This window comes from Gorilla gorilla, chromosome 5, assembly GCF_029281585.2.
Source record: "Gorilla gorilla gorilla isolate KB3781 chromosome 5, NHGRI_mGorGor1-v2.1_pri, whole genome shotgun sequence".
Taxonomy (NCBI): Eukaryota; Metazoa; Chordata; class Mammalia; order Primates; family Hominidae; genus Gorilla; species Gorilla gorilla.
In genome coordinates, this window is record NC_073229.2 from 159525625 (window position 1) to 159540777 (window position 15153).

The 15153-nt window shown below is 39.2% G+C and overlaps 1 protein-coding gene across 17 annotated transcripts in view; it reads right to left on the minus strand.

Moving 5' to 3' along the window:
- AHI1 (Abelson helper integration site 1) overlaps window positions 1-15153 on the minus strand; it is a 215308-nt gene that overhangs the window by 41505 nt on the left and 158650 nt on the right. For all 17 annotated transcript variants that reach the window (XR_010134375.1, XM_055391068.1, XM_031012265.2 and 14 more), the window contains one exon: window positions 3778-3940. Coding sequence is in view for 16 of the 17 variants with exons in the window: in XM_055391068.1 (XP_055247043.1) it covers window positions 3778-3940 (163 nt within the window). In the remaining variant the exon portion in view is untranslated. The remainder of the gene's footprint in view (window positions 1-3777; window positions 3941-15153) is intronic.

Sequence of the window (15153 nt, forward strand, 5' to 3'; positions counted from 1 at the left end):
CCTGAGAGGTGGAGGTTGCAGTGAGCCAAGACAGCGCCACTGCACTCCAGCCTGGGAGACAGGGCGAGACTCTGTCTCAAAAAAAAGGAAAGGATAATTTGGGAAGATGACATGAAATCAATAAGCATGGAGTTAGGACTATATATGATATTGAATCTATATACAGTGTTGAATTTAAGATTCTTATAATCCAATATTCTATATAATCTATTGAATCTACATAGGGTATTGAATCTAAAGAGCTATGTGCAAATTTTAAAGGGTTAAAACAAAAATATATTTTGGTAAAGAAGATCTCTGAATTGAAAGAAATTGCTGAAATATACTTGATCAAAATTGTACAACTAAGATTATGAGATATACTAATTGTCTTTGTACGTGGAGTGATTTTATTATTGGGTTTATCTCATATTTTAAGGGTGTTAGATGTGATGGGGGGAAGCTGATCATGTTGTTCTTTTCAGTGCCTTAAGATACAAAGAGAGTAAGTTCCTTATAACAGTGGGAGTATGAACTTCTTTTATTGTGTTGTTCTCTTAGAGGACAGGCTCTCTTAGAGTATCTGCTTGTATACTTCCTTAGATTCTGCTCTTATACTCCCTTAGATAATTTACTTTGCATAGTTGGCTTCAGATAAAGATCAAGGACAATTCTTCCTACTATTTTTAGACTAGAATATGCTACTGACAGTCATTTTTTTCTCTAATGTTAAAACTGGGCAATTGAGTTTTTTGTTAAACTCAGGTAAAAAAAGGATAAAAGGGAAAGGGAAATAACCCTTAATGAAGTGTGAGAGTTCAATCATTACAGTTGCAGATTTTTCTAAGTTTTTTTTGTTTGTTTGTTCTGGTCTATACAAGGCTTTTTAAAGCAGTGACTGATGCCAAAAGAAAACATAAATTATTCTGGGATACAATAAGGAATTATGGCAGTTGAAGGATGGTCATCATTGAGACAAAGAATTTATTTCTGTATGTAGCCATCAACTCATCACTGCAATATGCTTCAGAGGTCTGGCTTTGATCATCATGGAAGAAGAACAAATTTTATTAGCTTTTTTAAAAAAATTATCTTTTGTGGAGATGGAGTCTTGTTATATTGCCCAGGCTGGTCTCAAACTCTTGGCGTCAAGTGATCCTCCCTCTTCAGCCTCCTGAAGTATTGGGATTACAGGCATGAGCTGCTGCATCTGGCCTCATTAGCTTTTTAATTCACTGTAGCTCAAATATCTATATCCTCTCAAGATCTGCAAGCCTAAGAGGTTATTTTTGTAAACTAGATTCTCAAATTAAAGCACTTAATCCCACCCTGCCTAGAGATACACAAGTGAGAAAATTTAAAAAATATTTCCATTTGTACACAAAAAGAGTAATGGATTGTAATATTTCATTAAAATGAGGCATACTCCAGAGTGACTACCATTGTGCCAGCAGCTCTTGATTTAAAAAGCTTGATTTAAACAGAAGCTACTCCTGTTTAACCTCAGCTGTTGACCCTGTGGGAGACCCAACGATGAGAAGAAGGAACTTGGCTATTTTAGATGATCTGGAAGTTAGAAGTGCTGAGCTTATGGAACTTATATGCTGTCTTATACCTACATGGGAATTAACGTGCCCTAAAATTTCTTCCTTTCATACGGCCTTATGTTTTTTCCATTACACAACCTCTTCTAAACACAAAAATATACCTCTAACAGAGTTTAAGAGTTATATGTCAAAATTAGCTGGGCATGGTAGCATGCGCCTGTAGTTCCAGCTACTCAGGAGGCTGAGATGGGAGGACTGCTTGAGCCCGGGAGGTCAAGGCTGCAGTGAGCCGTGACTGCATCACTGCACTCTAGCCTGGGTGACAAAGTGAGGCCCCATCTCAGAAAAAAAAAAGAAGGAAAGAAAAAAAAAGAGTTATATGTGATTTACTACTTACAAGAAGGTAACTAAAACAGCTACACAGAAGACATTAAGAATTTTATGAGAGTGAGAAGTGGTACAATTTTTGAGACATATAGCACTTTTTAGGGGAGGAGTCTGCTGACTGTGGCAGATAAACTGAAGAAGGGAGCTGCAATGGGACTTAGGGCACTTGAGAGACTGGGGAGGGGAGCAATGGGAAGGACCTGGCTGAAGACAAGGTCGTGGGAAGGTGCCAAAGACAGATAATTTTATCTAGGCTTAGCCCAGCATCCGGTAATCACGAAGGAAATTCTTCTTCCATTCCTTCATCTCTTTGGCTGTCAAAATTGAAAACTTAAGTTAGAATCAATAATATTTGTGTTTAGTCGTAGTTTTGGGTTAAACAGTTTCATGGACTAGCCTGAAAACCAATTATTATTTATAATAATTATTTCTTTGCAGAAACAAAAGACTTAAATATTCAAAACACAGATTGTTCTCAATTTCAAGGCTGCCTATACTACAATTTTTTTTTTCTTTTTTTTGAGACAGAGTTTTGCTCTGTTGCTAGGCTGGAGTGCAGTGGCACGATCTTGGCTCACTGCAACCTCTGCCTCCCGGGTTCACGTGATTCTCCCGCCTCAGCCTCCCAAGTAGCTGGGATTATAGGTGCCCACCACCACGCCTGGCTCATTTTTTGTATTGTTAGTAGAGACAAGGTTTTGCCATGTTGGCCAGGCTGGTCTCGAACTCCTGACCTAAAGTGATCTGCCTGCCTCGGCCTCCCAAAGTGCTGGGATTACAGGCGTGAGCCACAGTGCCTGGCCCGCCTATACTACATTTTGAATCAGAACCAGAATTCTTGTGCTTACAGAAGAAAAGCTTACAGATAATATCATTTAATTCCTTCATTTTACAGAAGGTAACTGGGGCGTATGAGTGTAAGATGTTGAGCTGAGGTTAGAAGTCAGTTTTCCTGACCCCTGAGTGTTGTGCTTTTCCTAGCATGCTATCAAGTTAATTGTGGATAGAATGCATTCTTCTCAAGAAGCACTATTGTACTTCTCCCCTTTAATGACAGTTTTAAGTTATTATTATTTTTGTTTTCAGGCTCTCTGCATTAGTTCTGTTTTCACCTCTCAAGGCCTAGTGGTGAATCTACAGCTTTCAGAAACTCATATTTAGATTTTCTTCCCTAGCTCTTTTTTTTTTTCATTTTTAAGCTATTATTTATTGAACAAAAACCATTATTAAAACACGAAGTAGAAATTAAAATACAAGAAAGGTTCATACAGTCTTGTCACATCACATGGTAAGTTCTAGGCTTTGTCAACACGTGCACATAACTTTTAAATAATTGTCATTTATCAACTTTGTGCTTACATATTTTCAGCTCTAGCTCATTTTTTCCCCCATAAATGAGGGCTATATTTACTTGAGAATGAAACAACTTATTGTAGTTTTGTTTTCACAGGTAACCAGCTAGGACTGAGGTATACAAAGTAAAAGAATGCAGTTGGGGAACTAGAAGCTCTTAAGATGCCAGTCAGCTGAGGAGTCACTGTGGCAAGAGAAGAACTGACAGAACTGTGCATGAGGCAGGTGGCAGGGTCAAATGAGTTGAATAAGAAAGCTGGTAGCTAGAGGGGCAGGGTCCCCGAGGATAAGAAGTCCATGAAACAAACATTCCAATCTCAGAATGTAGCAGCTTCTAATGTACTAGTGCCTCCTCTTTTTATTTTTTTACATCATGAGAATGAAAAACAATACCCATTGGTAAACATATGCAAAGGTTACAAAGACAGTAAATTAAAGACTAGAAAATGATAAAATCTTGGACTATCAGTTATACCATACTAGTAAACCAGGAAGGGAGCATAAAACTTACTTTCACTAGCCACATGATTAGCTGGAAAATAACCTTCCTGTCCCTTTCCTATGCTGCCATACCACCAGTCTTCATTATCTTTGAAAAACACTCGGATAATGTCTCCGCGATGGATGGTTAGTTCATCTGATCGATTCGCTGTGTAGTCATAAAGAGCCACTACCTAAGAGAGAGATAAGACCACCACAGCTTTATCACAACTGTACCACAGAGAAAACCCCCAACATTCACTTCCTCTTGCAGAAGAGCAGCTGAAACCAAAGCAGTACTTTGGTAAGTGTGAGGCTGTCTCAAGGTTTGCTTATGGGATAAGGGGTGGTGGGAACACAGCAGGAGAAGCAAGATAAAAGACTGTGGGATTGAGAAATGGTTACGAGCATTCAATACACTAAGATTAGCTTCAAAATAGCAGATGTTAATTTTTTAAAGTAAATTACTTGTGAAGCAAATAAAAAAAAGCTCACACACCATTTACTTTTTTAGAATTGTTTTATACTACCTTTATGTCTCATTCTCTGTGCTAAGCAGATGCATCTGAAAAAAATTCTTCAGAAGGTCTACAGTTTTACAAAAAGGAAAAACTCAGTGGAACAATCTGATTGCATTGCTTGGTTTACTGTTAATGTCTTTTTTTGAGATAAATTTCTCTACACACATACATATTTTTTGATGTTTTATATCAGCAACTTAAGCCTTCTATCTTTAAAAAGTATCCACATAAGTTATTTTTACTTGATACGAATTTAAGAGGAAAAGCCTTTTCATGAGAATCCTCTTCATTGTGTTACAGTAATCATTATATTTGATTTCCTTTTCTTTTGAAAACCCAAGTCAAAATGATATGGCAGTGGCTGCACAGGCATTTAAAAATCCTTGGCTGGGCATGGTGGCTCATGCCTGTAATCTCAGCACTTTGGGAGGCCGAGGCAGGAAGACTGCTTGAAGCCAAGAGTTAGAGATCAAACTGAGCAACAAAGCCAGACCTCCATCTCTATATAAAAAAATAAAAAAAATTAGTTGGCTGTGGTAGTGTGTGCCTGCAGTCCTAGCACTCAGGAGGCTGAGGTGGGAGGATCACTTGAGCCCCAGGGTTTGGAGGCTGCAGTGAGCTATGACTGCACCACTACACTTCAGCCTGGGTGACGCAGGAAGACCTTGTCTCTAAAAAAAAAGTAGAAGAAGAAAAAAATCCCTTATAGTAGTTAAAGGCAGGAAGACCTCAATTCATTTTAGATTTAGATCTGATACACTGTATAAAGTAGGACATAATAACATCTATACTAAATAATACATTTATGCTGTTTTCCCCTCTATTGAAACAGTATCTGAAAATGTATAGGTTATACAACTACATATGTAATGGAAAATTACATATATAGTTATATATATATATATATTTATAGCATGTCTCAGTGTGCACAGCACGTGAGAGTCCAGGCAAGAGAAACCTAAGAGTCCCACGTGGTGGGAACCCGGCATTAGACGTGAGAGCTGAGATAGAAGGTTAGGAGAAGCTGAGGCTCATGGAGTAAGCAGGGCTCACTCAGATCATGCATGTTGAAAAAGTTCAGACTCAATAATATGGCCAATGGAAAGGCACAGAAGGGTTTTAACCAGAGGATTCCATTACAGTTCACATAACTGTTTCTGATACCTTTTAATCCATTTAACAATATTTATTAACACATCAGGCAATTCTAACGAATGAGTTTGGACTTAACTGCTGTCACCATATAAGGGCAGTAATGATAATTTAATTCAACCGGCTCAAATGCAATGCCTATTGTACAGCTTAGCATAGTATCTAATTTACAACATGCGATGCAGGGTGTTATTTAAGGTTTACAAGTTACACGTTTTTTTTGTTTTTTGTTTTTTTGAGATGGAGTCTGGCTCTGTCGCCCAGGCAGGAGTGCACTGGTGTGATCTATGCTCACTGCAACCTCCGCCACCCGGATTCAAGCGATTCTCCTGCCTCAGCCTCCTGAGTAGTTGGGATTACAGGCGCCCACCACCGCGCCTGGCTAATTTTTGTATTTTTAGTAGAGACGAGGTTTCTCCATGTTGGTCAGGTTGGTTTCGAACTCCTGACCTCAGGTGATCCGCTCGCCTTGGCCTCCCAAAGTGTAGGGATTACAGGCGTGAGCCCCTGCGTCCGACCACAAGTTATAACTTTAGTATACTGATGTTAAGTCACTTACATACAAGCGGAACTTTAACTTTTCTCTTTGTTCTCCAAATTTCTCTTTCAGTCTCTCACCTGGTACTATCATAGGAGAGGAAAGCTAATTAAAATGTGCTGAGTGCTCACCATGTTCTCGATACCATGCTAGCTGTTTAGGTGTTATTCTGCTTAATCCTTATGACAACTTGGTCAGGCCATGTATCCTTATTTCCATTTTACAAAAGAGGAATTTGATGTCCAGAGAAATTTAGGAACTTCTCTAAAGTCAAGTAAACTAGTAAGTGATAGAATCAAGACTTAAACCCAGTCTCAATCTCTTTCCTTCCTTCCCTTCTTTCTTTCTTTTCCCCTAGTTCCAGGAAACTCTGTGATGGTTTGTTCCTGTTGTTCCTTATCCTGGCTGTGGTACAAAACACAACTTTAATGAGTCTCATGCAAAGATGAGATTAATGTATGCTTATTTGTTTGGAGCCCTAGGTGGCTGTTGGGAAGGATTCAGCTTAGGCAACAGAATCACTTAGGAAATCCTACATCAGGCTGTGTCACTGTGTGAACCTCTGAAAGTCTGAAGCTTATCAAGTGAAGTCTGAAAAATTTTCCTGAATTTTACACACAGGGGTGTCTTGATAAAAGAATCCCTTCAGAGGCACAGGGGTCCAAAAAGCCTATGAGAGCCCACATTACACCTTTTCTATTTCAGTACCTACTGATTATTCTCTTCTTACAGAACCAAATACACACATCAATTTTGCATGGCCCACTAGTACCTGTAAACATGTTCTGCACTCTGTGACTGTTATGGACTAAATTGCATCACTCAAAATTCATAGGTTGAAGTCCTAGCTCCCAGTGTGAATGAATGTATTTGGAGACATGGCCTTTACGGAGGTAATTCATGTTAAATGAAATCATAGGGGTGGGGCCTGGATTAACAGGACTGGCATTTTTATAAGAGGAAGATACAGTGAGAAAGTGGCCATCTGCAAGCCAACAGGAGAGGCAGTAGGAGAAACCGACCGTGCTAGCACCTTGATCTTGGTCTTCTAGCCTCCAGAATTGTGAGAAAATAAATTTCTTCCTCTTCTTTTTTAAAAAAATTATTTCAGTACCTTTAGGGGTACAAGTGGTTTCTGGTTACATGGATGAATTGTACAGTGGTGAAGTCTGGGCTTTCAGTGTACCTGTCATGTAAATAGTATACACTGTACCCCACAGGTAATTTTTTTTTTTTGAGACAGAGTCTTGCTCTCTTGCCCAGGCTGGAGGGCGGTGGCGCCATCTCGGCTCACTGCAACCTCTGCCTCCCGGGTTCAAGCTATTCTCCTGCCTTGGCCTCCCGAGTAGCTGGGATTACGGGCACCCGCCACCATGCTCAGCCAATTTTTGTGTTTGTAGTAGAGATGGGGTTTCACCACGTTGGCCAGGCTGGTCTCAAACTCCTGACCTCAGGTGATCCGCCTGCCTTGGCCTCCCAAAGTGCTGGGATTACAGACGTGAACCACTGCACCTGGCCCCAGACAGGTAATTTTTCATTCTTCATCCCTCTCCCACCCTCCTTCCACTCTTCTGACTCTCCAATGTCCATTATACCTCTCTGTATGCCTTTGTGTAGCTTAGCTCCTACTTTTAAGTGAGAACACGTAGTATTTGGTTTTTTGTTCATGAGTTACTTCACTTAGGATAATGGTCCCATTCCCATACAAGTTGCTGCAAAATACATTATTTCATACTTTTTAAAATGGATGAGTAGCAGTCGACATACATATACATATCACACTGAGAAAATAAATTTCTGCAAAACCACCCAGTCTGTGGTATTTTGTTAGGGCAGCCCTAGCAGGCTAGTACACTTTTAAACCTGATGGTGTCAGATGAACCACTTACTACCACCCCAGCCTAAAACTACAAATGGGTAATACCTCACTTGTATCCATTTCAGGTCCTCAGCAACTTACAGAACCGTTTTCCACAGTATTAAGCTGTCATCTCCGGATGCAGAAATGTCTTTGTCATAAAACTCTACAACCAGCATCCTTGGGAGGGTGATGACTGGTGAGGCTACGTTCTCTAAAGCAAAGAAATTGGAGCATGTCATCGTAATACCATTGTTGACATTCAAGTACAGGCAGACCTCATTTTATTGTATTTCACAGTGTGGTGTTATAATATGTATTATGTTTCTGTTTGCAGGTCCTGGTTCATAACTCCCATATCCCTTGTTACAGTTTTTTGGTTTAATGGTGGGTATGTTAGGCCTTAGGGGCAGGCCTCAGAAAACAGAATGTCTCTGATCTCCTTCTGCTCTCCTTTTACCTGCCCCAAGGTAGGGCACTAATCACCACCCCCTACCTTTCTGACTGTAGGTCTTATGAGCAATCAGAGGGTCCTTCCCCGCTCTACCCTGGAGGAAGGAATGCTGATGTCACGAAGCTTCCACAAAAACCTAAGAGGACTGGGTTAGCAGAGCTTCCAAATAGCTGAACAAATGGAGGTTCCAGGAGAGTTGCGCCCCAGGGAGGTCATAGAAGCTTCCCCTCCTTCCTTCATAGGTCGCTCTACGTATCTCTTCATCTGTTTCCTTTGTAACATGCCTTGTAATAAACAGTAAATATAAGTAAGTGTTTCCCTGAGTTCCATGAGTTACTCCAGCAAATTAAGTGAACTGGAAGAGGGGGTTGTGGGAACCCCAACTTGAAGCCGGTTGGTCAAAAGTTCTGGAAGCCTGTACTTGTGAATGGTGCCTGGGGTGGGGGGCAGTTTTGGGGACTGAGCCCTCAACCTGTGGGATCTGACACTGTCTTCAAGTAGAGGGTACTAGAATTGAATTGGAGTACATCTAGCTGGTCATGGAAGTCTTCTGTGTTAATTGTGGTGTGAGAGCACAGTGAAAACATGGTTGGAAAGTTTTTCCCAAACATGTACAACTGAAGGTTTGTGGCAACCCTGCATTGAGCAAGTCTATCAAGGCCATTTTTTTCCAACAGCATGTGCTTACTTGTGTCTGTGTGTCATATTCTGGTAATTCTTACAATAGTTCGAATTTTTCCTTTATTATTATATCTGTTATGGTGATCTATGATAGGTGATCTTTGATGTTACCAATGTAATTGTTTTGGGGTGCCATAAGCCATAGCCATAGAAGACAATAACTTAATTGATAAATGTTGTGTATGTTTTGATTGCTTCACCAACCAACCTCCACCCTCTTACCCCCTACCACCAGGTCTCTCTCCCCTTCTCCTTGGGCTTCCTATTCCCTGAGATATAATGGTATTGAAATTAGGCCAATTAATAACTCTATAATGGCCCCTAAGTGTTCAAATGAAAAAAGAGTTGCAAATCCTTCATTTTAAATAAAAAACTAGAAATGATTAGGTTTAGTGAGGAAGGGATGTAGAAAGCTGATAGAAGCAAAAAACTGGCCTTTTGTGCCAAACAGTCAAGTTATGAATACAAAGGAAAAGTTCTTGAAGGAAATTAAAAGTGCTACTCCAGTGAACACATGAATGATAAGAAAGCAAAACAGCCTTATTGCTGATATGGAAGTTTTAGTGGTCTGGATAGAAGATCAAACAAGCCACAACATTCTCTTAAGCCAAAGTCCAATTCAGAGCAAAGCCTTAACTCTCTTCAATTCTATGAAGGCTGAGAAAGGTGACGAAGCTACAGAAGAAAAGTTGGAAGCTAGCAGAGGTTGCTTCATGAAGTGTGAAGAAAGAAGCCATCTCCGTAACATAAAAGTGCAAGGTGAAGTTGCAAGTGCTGAGGTACAAGCTGCAGCAAGTTATCCAGCTCTAGGTAAGATAAGATCACTAATGAAGGTGGCTATACTAAAGAATAGATTTTCTCAATGGAGATTTAAACAGACTTATATTGGAAGAAGATGCCGTCTAGGACTTTCATAGCTAGAGAGGAGAAGTCAATGACTGGCTTAAAAGCTTCAAAGAACAGGCTGACTCTCCTGTTAGGAACTAATACAGCTGGTGACTTCAAGTTGAAGCCAGTGTTCACTTGCCATTTCAAAAATCCCAGAGCCCTTAAGAATTATGTTAAATCTACTCTGTCTCTCCTCTATAAATGAAAGAACAAATCTAGATGATAGCCCATCCATCTACAGCACAGTTTAATGAATATTTTAAGCCCTAATGCTTTGTGACCTTCTGCTCAGAAAAAAAGATTCCTTTCAAAATATTACTTCTCACTGGTCTACCAAAGAGCTCTGATGGAGATGCGCAAGGAGATAAATGTTGTTTTCATGCCAGCTACCACAACAACCATTCTGCAGCCCATGGATCAAGGAGTAGTTTTGACTTTCAGGTTTTGTTATTTAAGAAATATATTTCTTAAGTCCATAGCTGACATAGACAGTGATTCCTCTGATGAATACGAGCAAGTAAGTTGAAAACCTTCTGGAAAGGATGCACTATTCTAGGTGACATTAAGAAGATTTGTGATTCATAGGAGGACATCCAATTGTCAACATTAACAGGGGTGTGGAAGGTTTATTCTGACCCTCATGGATGACTCTGAGGGTTTTAAGACTTCAGTGGAGGAAGTAACTGGAGATTTGGTGGAAACAGCAAGAAAACTAGAATTAGAAGTGGAGCCTGAACACGTGATTGAATTGCTGCAATCTCATGATAAAACGAATGGATAAAGAGTTGTTTCTTATGGATGAACAAAGAAAGTGGTTTCTTCAGATGGAATCTACTCCTCGTGAAGATGCTGTGACTCTTGCTGAAATAACAGAGGATTTAGGATATCACATAAATTTAGTTGCTAAAGCAGCAGCAGGGTTTGAGAGTACTGAATCCAATTCTCAAAGTTTTACTTTGGGTAAAATGCTATCAGACAGCACTACATGCTACAGAGAAATCTTTTGTGAAAGGAAGAGTCAATCGATGTGGCAAATTTCATTTTTGTCTTATTTTAAGAAATTGCCACAGTCACCACAACCTTCAGCAACCACCAGTCTGGTCAGTCAGCTGCCATCAACACTGAGGCAAGACCTGCCTCCAGTAAAAAGATGACTTGCTGAAGGCTGAGATGATCATTGGTATTTTTTAGCAATCAAGTATTTTTTTCATTAACGTACATACACTGATCATTTAGACATGGTGCTACTACATACTTAATAGACTACAGTAAACATAGTTTTAAACATAGTTTTCTACGTACTGAGAAACCCCCAAATTTGTGTGGCTTGTTTCACTGTGATATTCACCTTATCGCAGTGGTCTGGAACCAAACCGGCAATATCTTCAAGGTATGACTGTACAGAATTGCTACGCAATGAGGAATCAGGGTGGTTTCACATGCTATCATATGTCCACATGCCGGCAGCCGAATCTAACCATTCAGTTAGGATTATTCCCTTAACACACTGAAGGACAAAAACAACGTGGCTCATGGGAATCTGCTTGTATTTCAGCGTTTTTATCCAATGTGCTGTGAACTTCTCATATGAAGATCACTTACTGTCTTCTGATCATCATATTGTATGTAGTAAACTTCTTTGCTTGTGTTAATTTGGCAGTGGATTGTGAGTAAATCATAACTTCCCTATGTCCAATTAGATTTTATTATTTCAATATTTTATAATAAATTAAAGTTCTATAAAGAAGTTAGGTGGCACAGTCCTATCCAGAGGTTTGTTCTGAAGTAACAGTCTAATTTCTCCTTGTTCAGTCAGGCATCACTATAGAAATATCTTTCTTGACCATTCTTTTGATGAGTGTCTTTTATAACATACCATTTCTTGCACCCTGTGGTTTGGCATGTAGGAGAATATCTTCAGCAATATGACTCAAATCTTGAGCTGACAGACTAATTAATAAATCTTTCTGTGATAGAAGTTTAAAGACACGAGCTAATATGTCCATCTTGGTAATGACAGGACTAGAAAAAGAGATGTTTCACAAAATCCACGTGGTCAAATTTTGACCACTGTTCACATATTTGAAATAGAGTTCTTCTTTTTCTCAAAGCTTGAGGGGTTGCTTGGGCATAATCATGGTCTCAGTGTCACTGGATTGGCAAGTTTTGTTTTTTTGACACACTATTTTCAGTCTTTTCCAGCACTGCTGGAAACACCATTTCTTGATTTAGGCAGAGTCTGCCAGGCTGTTGTAAGACATTAGGGGAATTCCTTTCTGTATTATCTTTCAAGGGATTAAATATTATTATAGTGGTCTCTGAAGAATTCTCAGTGACACCTGGTCAATGAAACCAGTGTACTGAGGGAACACCAACCAGTAGAGTTCAGCAGCATAGCTGTTCCTTACAGTTTTATCCACAATGCAATCCAATAATTGATGTTCGTAATACCTCCAAGTCATTCGACAAGCTAAGCACTGAATAAGTTCACACGCTTGAGCACTTTTTCCTTCAGCCCTACTTCAATTGGGCCCATAATCATTTGGGAACTTCTCTGTGCCAGTCTAATAAGGCAATGTGGCATCTGGATCCCACCACCTTCTTTATGCTTTCTCCTTGACTAACCTGATTTCAGACTCCGGGCTTCCAGAACTGTGAGTGAATAAATGTCTTAGGTTTTAAGCCACCAAGTTTGTGGTAGTTTGCTACAACAGCCCTAGGAAACTAATAGACAAGATTTTTACTTTGATGAGTGCTGGATTTTCTTCTATTTCTTTAAAGAGTGTTGGACCTTGTTCTGGCATGCAATTACTTGATATCCGTTTTCAGGTTTAGGTTTTTTTTTTTTTTTTTCAGACGGAGTCTCACTCTGTCACCCAGGCTGGAGTGCAGTGGTGCAGTCTTGGCTCACTGCAACCTCCGTCTCCCGGGTTCAAGCGATTTTCCTGCCTCAGCCTCCTGAGTAGCTGGGATTACAGGCGTGCGCCACTATGCCCAGCTAATTTTTGTATTTTTAGTAGAGATGGGGTTTCACCACGTTGGTCAGGCTGGTCTCGATCTCCTGACCTCGTGATCTGCCTGCCTCGGCTTCCAAAGTGTTGAGATTACAGGCGTAAGCCACTGCTCCTGGCCCAGGTTTAGGTTTTGATAGAGCATATTCAGAGAAGACTTTACTCTAGGGCTAAATTAACTCCACTATCAAGGTGTGACCTTCCTGATGATTCTACCTGATGCCCCAGGTATATTGAATATTGAAAATTACAAGCCATTGGACTAAGCTCCTGAACTAGGCCCCAACAGACCAGACTAACAATCAAAATGAAGTCACTCGTGCTGAAGTTCTATGTCATCAAACCAAAACTAACTTGTTAATCCACCTTCCAAGAAATTGGGAGAGAAAGAGAGCCAATTTCCCAAACAGGCCAGTTTAAATTTCCAACCAGTATGGTAATGAAGCTCCCTCTGTTTTAATCTTGACAACAAAAAGTAACCTGAAGTTAACCAGTTATTTTTCTGTTATTCTGTTTTCCTTTTCCTGATATACAAGGAAAGGAACTTTAAAAAACCAATCTGATCTTTATTCTTTGTTTCTCCCCCCATTCCTTCTCTGTCTATAAAACCAACTTCTTTTGCTCAGCTCACTGGAACATATACTCTATTTTATGGAATGAAATGCTGCCCCATTCTGGCAAATAAGCCAATTAAGAGCTTTAAATGTATTATAATTTTGTCTTCTGACAGAAGGTTTATCATTCTGGCTATCAGAAATGCAAATTTTTGCCATCCTGTTGTTGTGTCTTCTACTCTCTGATGGTCCTTTTCTTACGAAGTTTTGCTCCACACATGTGCAGATCAGCACTCAGCCAAAGACTTCAGGGTACTCCTTAGGATTACTGGTACAATTATTACCATTTAATATAGAGCCAAATATAAAGTAACATTTTAGTAATTATTTAAAAAGTGAAATAAAATACGCTTTAAGAAAGTCTCATTTCTCAATAATGTCAAAGATAAAAAATATTTGTAGGAAACCAAATTTAACAATAAATCCTGAATTGTACAGCAGCACATTATTAAATATTCAAATGATTCCTTTACTAATAGTGACACTAGGACTATATTTTATTTCATAAGAGGAATAAAGAAACATATAGCCCTATTTCTAGCATCATGTGGTAGAAACATACAGTCCCTTACCATTATATCCAGGGACAACCCTAAAGATATTTATAAAAAAGAAATCAAGGTCCTATTATTTTTAACTGATCTTATCTGGATAATAACAGATTAAGAAAACAGAGATAAAGAAAGTAAATAATTGCACACAGTTTATTGCCTCTGTATCAGATAAATGATCTGTTCCTATCTTGCTGTATAATGCAACGATAAGTGAAACTTAAACACTTCAAACAAGCATTTGAAAGCATTTAATTCCAAATATCTTCTGATAAAATAATGACTAAAGGTGTTGGAAAGAATACCAAACTAGAAATCAAGAGAATGAGTTTCCAGTCCTGTGTAGGCCTCCAAGGTTTAAGTACTCAGATTATATATCTGTAAAATAAGAGGTCTAGACAAGATGACATGTGGTATACCTTCCAGCTTTAAAATTTTACCAAACTAAGTACTCAATTATATCAAAAGAACAGCATTCATAGATTTTAAGGTAAATTGAAAATATTAATTTATTGGATAACATCATAGCTTTATTGTTTGTGATCACACATTAACTGAAAAAGCTTTTGTCTGATTGCTGCAATAGTATATAGGAAAAGCCTCTTAGTAATATTAGACAACAATAACGATAAAGCATTTCCTCTGAATTCACCATTTGGAAATACTTTTCTTATTCTTTGACAAATTAGGGATGACTTTCCAAGTTAGACTGAACTTGACCTTTGGGCTTCAAAAATAAAGCTACTTTACATGTGAAAGCTCATTTTTATATGATGGTGATATCATCTGAATGTTTGTGCCCCTCAAATTCATATGTTGAAACTTAATCATCGATGTGATGATGGGGCCTTTGGGAGGTGATTAGGTCATGAAGGCAGGAATGGAATTAAAGCCCTTACAAAAGAAACCCCAGAGAGCTTCCCTGCCCTTTCCACTTGTGAAGACACAGCATGATGATGTCATCTATGAACCAGGAAATGAGCCCTCATCAGACATCAAATCTGCCAGTCCCTTGAGCTTGGACTTCCCAGTCTCCAGAAATGTGAGAAATAAACTTCAGTCATTTATAAGTCACTCAGTCTATGGTATTTTGTTACAGCAGCCCAAACAGACTAAGACAATTGGTATGAATTAAACCT